The sequence below is a fragment of the Arvicanthis niloticus genome, chromosome 3 (assembly GCF_011762505.2).
Source record: "Arvicanthis niloticus isolate mArvNil1 chromosome 3, mArvNil1.pat.X, whole genome shotgun sequence".
NCBI lineage: Eukaryota > Metazoa > Chordata > Mammalia > Rodentia > Muridae > Arvicanthis > Arvicanthis niloticus.
In genome coordinates this window covers 5,195,676-5,207,967 of record NC_047660.1, presented here as the reverse complement: position 1 = coordinate 5,207,967, position 12,292 = coordinate 5,195,676, and the positions used below count along the sequence as shown (strand labels likewise).

At 39.2% G+C, this 12,292-nt stretch overlaps 1 protein-coding gene across 1 annotated transcript in view; it reads right to left on the bottom strand.

Annotated features, from left to right (window-relative positions):
- Uggt2 (UDP-glucose glycoprotein glucosyltransferase 2) overlaps window positions 1-12,292 on the bottom strand; it is a 126,784-nt gene that overhangs the window by 107,453 nt on the left and 7,039 nt on the right. The window contains exons 3-8 of the mRNA XM_034499066.2: window positions 10,195-10,325; window positions 9,636-9,748; window positions 8,566-8,740; window positions 5,639-5,735; window positions 3,193-3,265; window positions 269-369 (exon numbers count right to left, since the gene is read on the bottom strand). Coding sequence (XP_034354957.1) covers window positions 269-369; window positions 3,193-3,265; window positions 5,639-5,735; window positions 8,566-8,740; window positions 9,636-9,748; window positions 10,195-10,325 — 690 coding nt within the window. The remainder of the gene's footprint in view (window positions 1-268; window positions 370-3,192; window positions 3,266-5,638; window positions 5,736-8,565; window positions 8,741-9,635; window positions 9,749-10,194; window positions 10,326-12,292) is intronic.

The following is a 12,292-nucleotide window of genomic DNA, read 5'->3' as shown; positions in this document are numbered from 1 at the left end:
TGGCCTTAAACTCAAAACAGTCCTCTTTTCTCAGCTTCTCAACTGCTAAAATTACAGGTATGAGCCGTTACACCAGCCTTTTAAATCAATACAACAAACTTTGAAGTAGGGTGTAGTATTTGAGAAGGAAATACGTTTATACTTTAAGAATAATATCAAATACCCATGTTTCATGTAATTTTTAAAGTGTGATGATGTTGTAATTAACAATGTACATCCATTTATGTCCTCATAATTAACTATGGTTGTTTATACAGTGTGACTGTACCTTGTAATTCCCAGACCTTCAAAGGAGTCATTTCTTTGCTGCTCTCAATCAGGTACTTTTGGAATACTGTCAGATTATCTTTAAGATCTGAATATATTTCTCTGCATCAAAATATTAAGCAATGTTAATTTTCATCATTTACCACAAATTATAATACAAGCAGTATACTTTTGAAATCTTTTCTGTAATTAGAAAGAGTCTAATAATTCAGAATTAAGCTAATAAATTATGATACAGCTATAGTCACTGAACGAAAGAAGGAAGATATTATCTCTCTCTCTGTGTGTGTGTGTGTGTGTGTGTGTGTATGTGTATCTTTTTAAAATACATAAAACAAAAAATCTGGAGGGATGGATCCTTAATTATAACATGACCTGTAAAAAGGAAGGCAGAAGGAAGAATTACCAATTTTTACAGTTTAAGTCATTTTAAGTATAATATTGCTTCTATATTTTAAAACTGAAACCACTGTATAACTACAGGCATACTTCTCATAGCAACCTTCACTTGGTCCTAGCCAAAGGCCAAAGTCATTCTTCTTATGCAGCCTTAGCTTGTTTTATTTCTTTAGTTTCACCTCTGACTTACATAAAAAGCTCATATAAGGTAGCAGTGTCCAGTGTTAAATATATCAAAGCAACTTTTAGAGGGTCAGACAATCATGTAGTCAAATGGCATTTTACTATACACATCATATTAACAGTATCTTTCCTGTGATGCTCAAGAAATCAAGGCATTGTAGCATTTCTTGTTTAACAGAGGGAGGGAGGGAGGGAGGGAGGGAGGGAGGGAGGGAGGGAGGGAGGGAGGGAGGAAGCAAGCAAGGTTCATGTGGGTCAGTCTAGAGACCGAATCATTGGTCATAGAAGCAGGAATGGAGCCTAGAAATAGTAACGGGTGGTTAATTAATGCAATGAAACAGCATTCTGTCTCAAATGCTGTGATGGTCACACTCTGCAGTGTTTCCTCCACTCTCCTCCCCTCCTGAATCATGGTGGAACAAGGTGTGGCCAACCCCAAGGCTAAAGGACGGTGTGTGGGGATAGTAAGGACAGTGACAAGTTCTAACAGGTCTCCTCCAGCATCCGCGTCCACTATAATTGTATTGAGAGGTTATCAGGAGGGTGTTCTTTGGGAAGTGACAAGAAGAGGACTGTGCCCTCACGAGTGGACTGGCACCTTACATAGGGTCTGTAGGACAGGCTGCCTAAGTACCATTCTTCCTTTAGTCTGTCTGTCATCTGAGGGGACAATGTTCTTCCCCTCTAAAAGATACACAGACCGTTACCACCTTAATTTTAGTTTCTACTCCCAGAACTAGATTTCTGCTTTTTACAACCTGTCTATTCTCAGATATTCTATTATAGTAGCACAAACGTACTAAGACAGAAGGACCTTCAAACAAATGCCATTGCCATGTGACCCCTATGACTGTGTTTTTATTTGATAAGAGAATGTTTGCAGATGCAACTGGTTGAAGGAAAGATCATGTGGTTGCAAGGAGCTCTAGACCCATTACCTGAGGGATGCCCTACCATATTAGAAATAAAATTCAAACTGTAAACTTAGACACAACGGTAAATTGAATATACTTCAATTTTAAAAATTAATAAGAAACTGAATATCAATAGTACATAATTCAATACATGGAAAATGTTTCAAAAACTAGCAAAACTATAGCAAGAAATAAGCGTGGTCAGGAATAAGCAATTATGTAAAGAAACTCACAGTCTAATAAGAATACAGAGGAAACTAAACCTTGACGCAAACTCTCAATAGCTGACTGTTTCTGAATTCAAACCTCAAAATATGTCAGACTACTGAAATAGTTGTAAAGAAAAGAATCATTTTATGCATTGACAAAAAAATTAAAAACAGTATGTTAGTACAGTTCTAAAAAAACAGAAACTTTCTCATTCTAGTGTAGATGTGGTAGTAAATTTTATCAAAATTAAAGAATTACAAGTATCTTGACTTGAAACATTTTTCCTGAAAGCTGTACCAAGACAAACTGGAAATGTATGTGAGTGAGCACACAGAAACAATTCAAAGTCCCATGGAGGGGGCAGCTCTCTCACTACAGAAACACAAGTGCACAATGCAGTTCCACTGTGCAAACAAAAAAACACTGTGCCGGCAGCCACTTTACCTCTAGAATATGTGCAGGAAGGCTGGAAACATACATACCAAGGCATAATGGCAATGACAGTTATCTCCTAGATGGAATTCATGGTTATTAGACATTTTTGTGGTCTTGGTGTCTACTTTCTCTTCCTTTTGTTAGTAACAGTCTGTAATTTCTTTAATAAACGCAATAATGAGCATATAAAATTCTATGTGTCCATGCTAGTTTTATGTCAACTTGACACAAACTAGAGTCATCTGAGAGGAGGGAGCCTCAATTAAGAAAATGACTCTATAAAATCCAGATGTAAGGCATTTTTCAAAATCAGTGATTAATGGGGGAGGGCCCAGCCCATTGTGGGTGGTTCCACCCCTGGGCAGGCGGTCTTGGGATCTACAAGAAGGCAGGCTGAGCAAGCCATAGGGAGCAAGCCAGTGAGCAGGAGCCTTCCATGGCCTCTACATCAGCTCCTGCCTCCAGGTTCCTGCCCTGCTTGAGCTCCTGTTTGACTTCCTTCAGAGATGAACAGTGATGTGGACTACGCAAATAAATCCTCTTCTCCCTAAGTTGTTTTTTAACATGGTATTTTATCCCAATGATAGAAACTGAAAACTAAGAGAATATATAAAACTAAGACAGTACATATATATACATACATACACACACAGGCACACGCATATATATGTATGTATATATATGTATATATATATATAGCACATGTGCCAACATTGCATATCAAATGAACTAATTTCAAAGCAAAAGTACAAAATAAAACCAATTTCATTTCTTTCAGACTCACTTCAGTTTCCCAAAAAGAAATCCTTGAACTTCATCTGCTTCAGTCTCATTTTCTATAGCAGTATCAGTCGTAGCTACATTAAAGGAAAAATAAATATCTGTAGACTGGGAAAGAACATGGAACTCTCATAAATAAAATGAATTCGATTTGTTTTCGTTCATGCACAAGGTTAACATATATGCATGTGTATACACTATAATCCTAAATAAATATGTACTCTTTTTTTTTTTAAATGGGCTTAGATCATTCTGCATAACCATAATGAATGTTGTATAAATTACTTTATAGCAACTTTCTATTTTATACACCAAAATGATAAGAAATAGGACCCACAGCAAATCATGGTTCATGCTTTCAAGTCTCATGGTACATCCACACCCTAATAAATGTGGTTTTTGCACAATCCAAGCAATCTTAGAGATGTGAAATGATCTTTGGGAGGACACTTAGGACCTCACAAAAATCATGGTGTAGTACGTTACACTCACTCCCATCCCCTACCACACAGCGCTGGAGTGGGACAGGGGAGGTGTAAGGGCTCGCCCTCATGTGTACGAATGACACACAGCAGCTATGCTCTCTCGCCTCTGCGGAGGCTCTGGGTCCCGACTATACGCAGAGATGCAGGATGCTCGGATTTAGTCCTGTGCTCGCAAAATATCTGCTGCACTCAATCACTGCATCAAATTTGCTGTCTACTGTGATTTCTGATGGGCTAGATATCAGGAAACAGACACTAATGAAACACCACCCTCAATGGGAAATGAAGAAGACAGATGGGTAACTTTAAAAGTAAGTAAACAAGGCACAGAAATGCACGGGCTAGAAAGGGGAAAGCAGACCTTAGACAGACTAGAAACTGTAAATCTTCCAGCCGAGGAGACATTGGCAATTAGCTGCTGGGAAGTGGGGGTCAGTTTTCTTTTAGGGTGTGATGGTATCCAGTAGAAGGCTGTACCTCCAGAATGTTTGGGAGTCCATACTGTTCTTTATTTTTTTTTTTTTTTTCCTTACCAAGGAGACAATTCAGGTGCTTAGAGAGGGAGGTGTATGTCTCGGAGAGTTGGGGAATGAGATAACTATAATCAGAGCATGCTCCATGGAATTCCTGAAAAACTAACCAAGCTTTACTTTGGTGTTTTGTTTTTTTAAAGAATGTTCCCAGGGGCTCTGCCACAGATGAAATATCTGTATCAAAGCATTGCCACCTCAAGGCGCAGTAAACAGTGCAGAGCAGGGAGGGAAGAACGTAAGAGCTGCCACAAGCAGTGCTAATAATCCTCTGCTCTGGACAGGACATGGCTGTCACACTCAGCAACTCACTGGAACCTGTAGTCACCTGCACAAGACGAAGCTAGTCAATAATGCCATCATGTCTCACCCCTAGCTCACAGCTATTGGTGATGGATGGCTTGCTGAGGGACACTTTTCTTTAAGGGGGAATTAGTAAGTTGCCTAGCATACCCTAGCGCATGACATCACACACGTTCATGTGTGCAGGCATAATGTTTTTGTACACTGTAAAGTTTACCCTTGTGTTATTCAAATGCTGCTTTCTCTGTCCTCATACCTTGTTTCAGTCTGGACCCAGCATTGTAATTTTACATATTTATATCAAGAATCTCCTGTCTCGAGTTTGTGTAAACAGTTCTTACCATTTATTTCTGCCTTGCCAATAAATGCAGATCCCCAGTGGCTGGGCAGAAGAGAGACTAGTGTGGGATGTCCACCACCTGGTGGAGGACAGAGCATGTGAGAGGGGGAGGGGAAGGGGAGGGGGAAGAGAAAGGGGAGGGGGAGGGGGAGGGGGAGGGAGAGGGAGAGGGAGAAGGAGGGGAATGGGGAGGGGGAGGGAGAGGGAGAGGGAGGAGAAGGAGGGGGGAAGGAGAGGGGGAGGGGGAGGGAGAGGGAGGGGGAGGGGGGGAGAGAAAGAGAGAGAGAGAGAGAGATATTGATTCAGATCTGCCAACAAGAGGGAGGACTTGGACCCATGAGAAAAGGGTCAGGAGACCATGGAAACACACCTGAAGCCAAAAGAGCCAGATCAATAATAATATGCAAGTATTATGGGAAAGGATGGGAGGTAGCCATATTAGCATAGGAGGTTAAGGTAGATCATTTAACTGCTCAGCTATTGAGATATATCTTGAAAGAAATCTTGGTTTCTCTGTGTGGTTATTGAGGACTAGCATAAGGTGAAGAAATATAGCCACTAGATTAATTCACTGCTTACATTGATATTAAACTAATTACTTTACACGTGTGCATGTGGGAAGCAGTAATGGATGGACACAGTGGGTTATAAACACAAAGTGAAGGATGCCGAGTTAAAAGGAACGTGTGCTGAGGAGAGCGGGGGGAGTGAGCATGACAGCATACACTGTATATTAACAAACATGTCAAAAGCAGAAAAAAAGAAGCCGTGTTTAAGCATTTCGAGCCTTACTTTTAAGTTGGGCATCATCCAGTGCTGTGTACTCTGTGTCTTTAATCGCTAGCTCCACACCATAGCCAGATAAGTACATTTTCCCTGAGCTTGGTTTCTGTTAAAATACATTTATTTTAGAAAACGAAGAAACATTTAGCTAAGCATCTTGCTTTAAATTTATGTAACCACGCCCAGGATACCATAGCAAATTACCAATATTGGAGGCACGTGTTTGTGCATGCGTGGATTTACTAGGCGCAAAGGTTTGAACCCAGTACTTTGCACGCGCTCCAGGCTACAGCCCCTGCCCAACATAAAAAGCTTTAAACCACCATGAAATATTATTATTATTATTTGGAGGGAATACTTATATTCTCTATCAAAGAATCAGAATTTTGTTGAGGCGCCTTCCTAATAGAAATTTAGCTATGACTTAGTCTCATTTGCTTCTCATCTGTTAGGTAGCTGGTTCCAGGACAACTAGAGAGTGAGCAAAATAAACAATGAAATGCTGAGACTAGAGACAGACAGACAGACAGACAGACGACAGACAATAAAGCACTCAGTGCTTAGTGCTTTGGAAACCATGCTCAGATTTTTTCTTCAGGTCTCTTGATGACTAAAGTATTCCAAATGCCACAAATTAATGACCTATCTGTAATATTGATATTATCAGAATTTTGGTAGCTAATTTTCTTCTTGGAAGAGAAATATAAAATATAAAATGTATCTCTGGAGATTCCTCCAATAAGCACGGCAAATCATTTCATTTTTCGAGAGGCAACACACATGAATACATATGATTGTGGAAAGAAGTCCAAGTTTCCTTCATCTGCAACTGAAACTCCTATCGGCTGAGCTGCAACCAACCAGCATTTGGGTTTTATTCCAGGTAGGAAGCTGGTTTTAATCACTCTGTGTGCACCGCATTCTCAGGAGCAGCCATGTGTCTTTGCTTAACACAAGTTTGCACAGTGACGGTTCGATATGCCTGCATACCTCTTTTGTCTTCCCTAATGCTTTCCTTAGGCTTAAAATTAAGTATATCAGCAGAGCGCCTATCTCCTGGTCTGTTTTACTTCCAAATCAGAACATGTATGAATAACCTTTGGATATCTAGTTCTTAAAACTCCTGCTCACACTAAAATGTAACTCAGGAATGCTGCAGTGAAAGCATGTAGCAACTGAGTTATTTACAAATACACTGATAGGAAAAAGCTGAATGTTTTAAAGAGTTTTCGGTTTCATTCAGCTACCCCACAACAGCATTGCAGCTAGTGGCTTGGGAAACTGAAGTCCTAAGGCCACACATCCTGTCAGAGTTCACGAAGGAAACGCAATTCCACAGGACCAGTTTCTATTATCAGTACTAAAGTTGTTGGCTCCTGCATAATAAAAGAAAAATATTTATTAAATTTCTATGTACTTTCTTCTTTTGAAAGGCATTAAAATAAAAACTGAATTGTGGTTTAATAAGTTTGGAATTGTAAACTGAAGCACTTGTAGAACAAAAAAAAAAAAAGGTAAGAAAAATCTTTCTCTTCTTCTCCCTTAAAAAGACATCTGGTCAAAAGGAACCATAAGGAAGTCTATTTTCATTAAAATCACATGTTGATCGATTTACAGGACAGCTACTGTGAACGTAGAAGATGCCGGTCATTAGGCAGGAGGTTACTGTTTAATGGTACAAACCATCCTCATGGACGATATGATCTAATATAGAAATATATTTTTGGTTACATTCTCCAAAGAGTATTTAAGACAGAGCCTCAACAGATGGGCATATCCTCTAGGGGGCATATCAGCATCACTTGGTGAGCGTAAGATAAATACATACTTTTATCTCCTATATCCAGTTTCTGTTAATGTATCTCTTATCTCTGGTTACCCCACCCAGTAGAGAATTACATGTATAATGTGCTAATGATATTCTTCTGGCAAAGAAAGAAAAATAACTGAGAATGGCGAGTTTAATGGAATCAGCTCCATGGGATGTGTTGACTTCACACTCTATTCCCACCATGTGATCCTCTTCTAACTCCTATTTTCATTGAAATGCATAATGAACTATAGGTTCTTCACCACCTGCCACTAAATGTAGGTTTCTGAAAAGGGGTCTGTTTCCATCTTACTGCGTTGTAAACAATGCTTGGCCTGGAGACACATGAACTAAGTAAGTTAACATTTACAAAGCAAACACGCATTCAATGGACCTAGGCTTCTGCTGTATATTTTTATCTTCCTATGGACTGTAGATATTTAAAATATCTGTATTCTAGTATACCAAAAATTTTAAGAATATTTAACAAGATTTTCTCATTTTTAGTAAATAGCAGTGATTTCACTAAAATCATACAATAAAATTTAAAAATTGAGACTAGAGAGGAGACTGGAAAGACATTTCAGTAATAAATGCCTAATGGAATAGCCAAGTCTCCAGATGGCCTGTGTAACATAGCTGTTACCCTGTTGTGTTTTTTTTTTTAAAGTGTAATTCTTAGACTAACTACAATATTCTCTCGGGATCTCGCATCCTGGGACATGAAGGAAATGGCTGGAGCAGCTCAGGTTCTGTTCATACCTCTCTTAGAAGAGGATGTTGTAAAAATGCCTGAGCCAAACTAAAACAGTTCTTACAGATGCATAACAGTGTTACAGCAGCAACAAAGGATGAAGCTCTCAACACCGCAACCCAAGGGTCACTAAGAAACCAGATGTGCAGAAGAACACTAAACTCTAAAGACAATCAGGAGAGGAGCACCAGATATGGAACAGAATGCTGCTGAGACGGAAAGGCCACAGAAACCAAAACAACCAGCAGATCAATGTGGCTTCTATACAAAAGATGGATAAAACTGATAGACCTTTAGTCTGGGTCAGAAAAGAGGAGAAATCCACAAATTACAAATACTGGTAAAACAAACAGAAAACAATGAAACATTCACCTTAATATAGTGGCGGAGGACATACAGGATTTTACCATTTTTTGATTTCTTAGACAATACTCTGTGAAATTCAGCAAATGCTCTTGTACCAATTTCTGCATAGAGAATAACCACTGGAAAGTCCTCACTGCTTGTGGGAAACTTATGATCTCGTTCAAACAGGTAAGGCCTGGGTCTAAAATAAAAACAAAGTACAAACTTTCAAAAGAAGTGGGAGTCAACAAGTGTATCAGTATACACCTCGATACTTGATATTTTCTGCTATCAAAGAATTCATATTGTCAGGAACTGTAGAAATGAGAAAGTAAAAATAAAAAAAGAAATTTGGTTTATCCAAAACTGACTATTAAAAATGCTTTATTTCTGATATGTTACATTGTCAATAAAACAACACTTTAATAATATAATTTTAATCAATGAAATTTATATTTAATTAGAATAACTTTCACTACAGTTCATAGTCTCTGAAAAGTTTCCAAATACATACAAAAGCACACCTCCATTGAAAATTAGCGTTTAATACTAAGAACTATGAACGAGTTTCTTATGGACAGGTTCCGGAAGCATGGGGCCTCTGTAGGCTCACAGAACCATTCCAACAGTATGACAACTTCTCTCCTGGGCACATGCTGGATTATTTACATTTCCTGTGAATTCTGCCTTTACTTGTCAAGCTAGTTAGCATTCCTTACATACCCTTTTCAGTCTCTGAGACATCAACAGGATGACACAGGTGAAAGAGGTCTCAGATTCCACAGAAAGTGAATACTACTTTAAGCCACTATGTTTGGAAAGTTTTCCTCACACAATGTCTGACAAACATGCAAGGAAGTAAGGGAGGGCAGGCTCCTTCTCACACAGCGACGATGAGAAACACTCCTAGTGTCTGCAAACACTTGCAACATAGATGTTTTTCTTATCCTTAAAATGTGCTAAAAGACATAAAGAGCTTCATAGAAACCCTGACACACAGGGTCTGGTAACTCTGTCGGACGTCTTAGAATACTAAAATTTCTATTCCACTCTCTTCCCACAGATCATTTCTCTTCATTCTCCCCACAGTACTTTACCTTGACACAGCCTTATTCAGCAGCTTTCTAATCTCACTGATTTTGCAGGTCCACTTCGTGTGTATAACCACAAATGCTGCACATCCGTCTGGTGGTGGTTCAGCAGCGGCAATCTATAACCCCAGAGACACCGTTACTTCAGTAGCTCAGCATCAGAGTATAACCCTAAAACTCAACTGCTACCTTGGTTAAAATAACTGATCTTTTACTATGAGGTTATTAATTAAGGTAAAATATTTTCTGAGTAGAATTTAAGCAATATGTAATAGAATAAACATTGCCTTAGGAGATACATGTATCCACTTTTATTTTAATTCTATAGAACTTACATTATAAGCAGTCTCCCTGGCAATGTGTCCTCACACTTCCCTAACTCTAAGTAGACTATATTTCTTTTTTTTTCAACCATAATCAATAACAGAAATAGTAATAAAATAATGAGCATGTTATGAAATGATATATACATTTGTTTTGAATCAATGATGTTCACTTTAAATAGCTTAATATATATTATGATGTGCATCTTCATCAAGTGTGCATCCTTATTGGGTACTTTTACCTGTTGGAACATCTGAACTGTTGGAGAGTATGCCCTTATAGAGAAAGCAAACTTCAGGAGATTGATGTGTATATTGTCTAAAAATTGTCCAGCTTTCTTCAGGATTAGGTTGTAGTAAGAATAATCTGATTCTGCAAAAAGAAGAAGATGTTAGCATTTCACATTCAGTTTACTGGCACTCTCCACGTATAGAACTAATTGAATCAATGTCAAATTATCATATTTTAAGTTTGGGTAAGCGGTTAAAGAAAACATTATTTTGTCTATTTCAGTGTTTTTTGAGCCATCAACAAAGTAAGTTTAAAATAATCTTGCCATTAAAATCTATTGAGAAAATGCACTTCAATATATTCTAACATATGGGTTACTACACAGATGAGTTACAGATCCAATCTGCAGTTGAAAAAGACTGAAGAATAGAGTATTGAGCAGAATACCACTGGTAAGAGAGAAAGTACACCATTTGGTTCAGTGAGCCAAGTATAATCAGCATGTCAACAATATTCTAAGAAACACACTTCAAACTCGACTTTCATGAGGAACTCAAGTTTTGTCTATTAGAATCTAATAAACCATACATTTATGCCATAGAGTCATCCATTGCCTCACTCTATTCATTCTTTAGTGTCTTCAAAGCGTTAACACTTGCCCTGCCACTTACACTTTACCTGAGTGTGGTTTATACCTTGCTCTCAGCACTCTGCTACCCAGGCAATGGCAATGAATACTTCCCGACACAGCTCAGATTCTAGGCTACTGTGTGTTGTGAACTGACGTGTTTTAGCATACATTTTGTGCACTTCCAGTTATAGACTATAATGTTTGTATGTCTCTGTGTGTGTGTGCATGCATGCACACAGGTGACAACCAGAGAGCAGTCTCAAGCATTCTTCCTCAGTTATGGGCCACCTTCATTTGTGAAACAAGGGCTCTCTCCCTGTCCTTGGCCTCACTAAGTAGGCTTGGCTGGCTTGGCTGGCTAGCCAGGAACCCTAGGGATCCTCCTGTCTTTGAGACTACAGCACAACACAGGCTCCCCCCCCCACCCCCCCGCCCCAACATGGGTTTTGGGATCAAACTTGAGTTCTCATGCTTCAGCAGAAAATTGCTTTACCAACTGAGCTATTTCCCCAGTTCTAAAACTTAATGTTTTCTTATTGTCGTTCTTTGGCATGTAAGTAACAAATTTACATACCTTTGGATTATATGTTAGACAACAAACACAACCATTTTACTAGTGAAACTCAAAATTCAAATTATCTTTCATCTTTAATAAATGGTAAAATTATTTGTATGCCTAATTTGTTTTGAAATCAATTTCCTTATGACTTATTATTTGTTAAACATTTGGTTCTTTGGTTCTATACCTATTTTATATGCCCACATGCTTGGAGTCATATAAAAATCTCTTGAATAAAAAGCAGTCACAACCAGAAAATGTTTAAGTGCCTGTGCTCCAAACATTGCCTAGGCTGTCTTCTGTGTGTCCTCACATTGTGCAGAGTGGCTTGACGCTCACCCTGCCTTAGTGTGCACAGCTGGTTTGCTGCCTCCACCACATTATGAAATACTGATTGTGTCTGTCATGTTTACTCATCCTTATGGTATAGTCATTTAAGCAGTGCCTGGCATCTCTTAGTACAAAATTAATAGTCATTAAATAATGCTTTTCAGAAAAGCTAACCCTGAGGGACCCAAAGAGGACAGGGACTCTACAGGAAGACCAACAGAGTCAACTAACCTGGATCCTTGGGGGCTCCTACAGACTGAATCACTAACCAAAGAGTGAGCTCAGGCTTGATCTAGACCCCCTGAACATATGCAACAGATGAGCAGCTTGGTCTTTATGAGGGTTCCCCAAACAACTGGAGTAGGGAGTGTCCCTGAGCCTGTTGCCTGCCTACCTGTGGATCCCATGGCCCTAAATGGACGGCCTTGTTTAAGCTCACTAGGAGAGGATGCACCTTGTCCTGCATCGACTTGATGGGGGCGGGGGAATGGGGTGTGGGGGGATGGATACCCCAAGGGGGGCTCCTCTTCTCAAAAGAAAAGGAGAAGGTGAAATGGGGGAGGGACTTGTGTAAGGGGGTACTGGGAG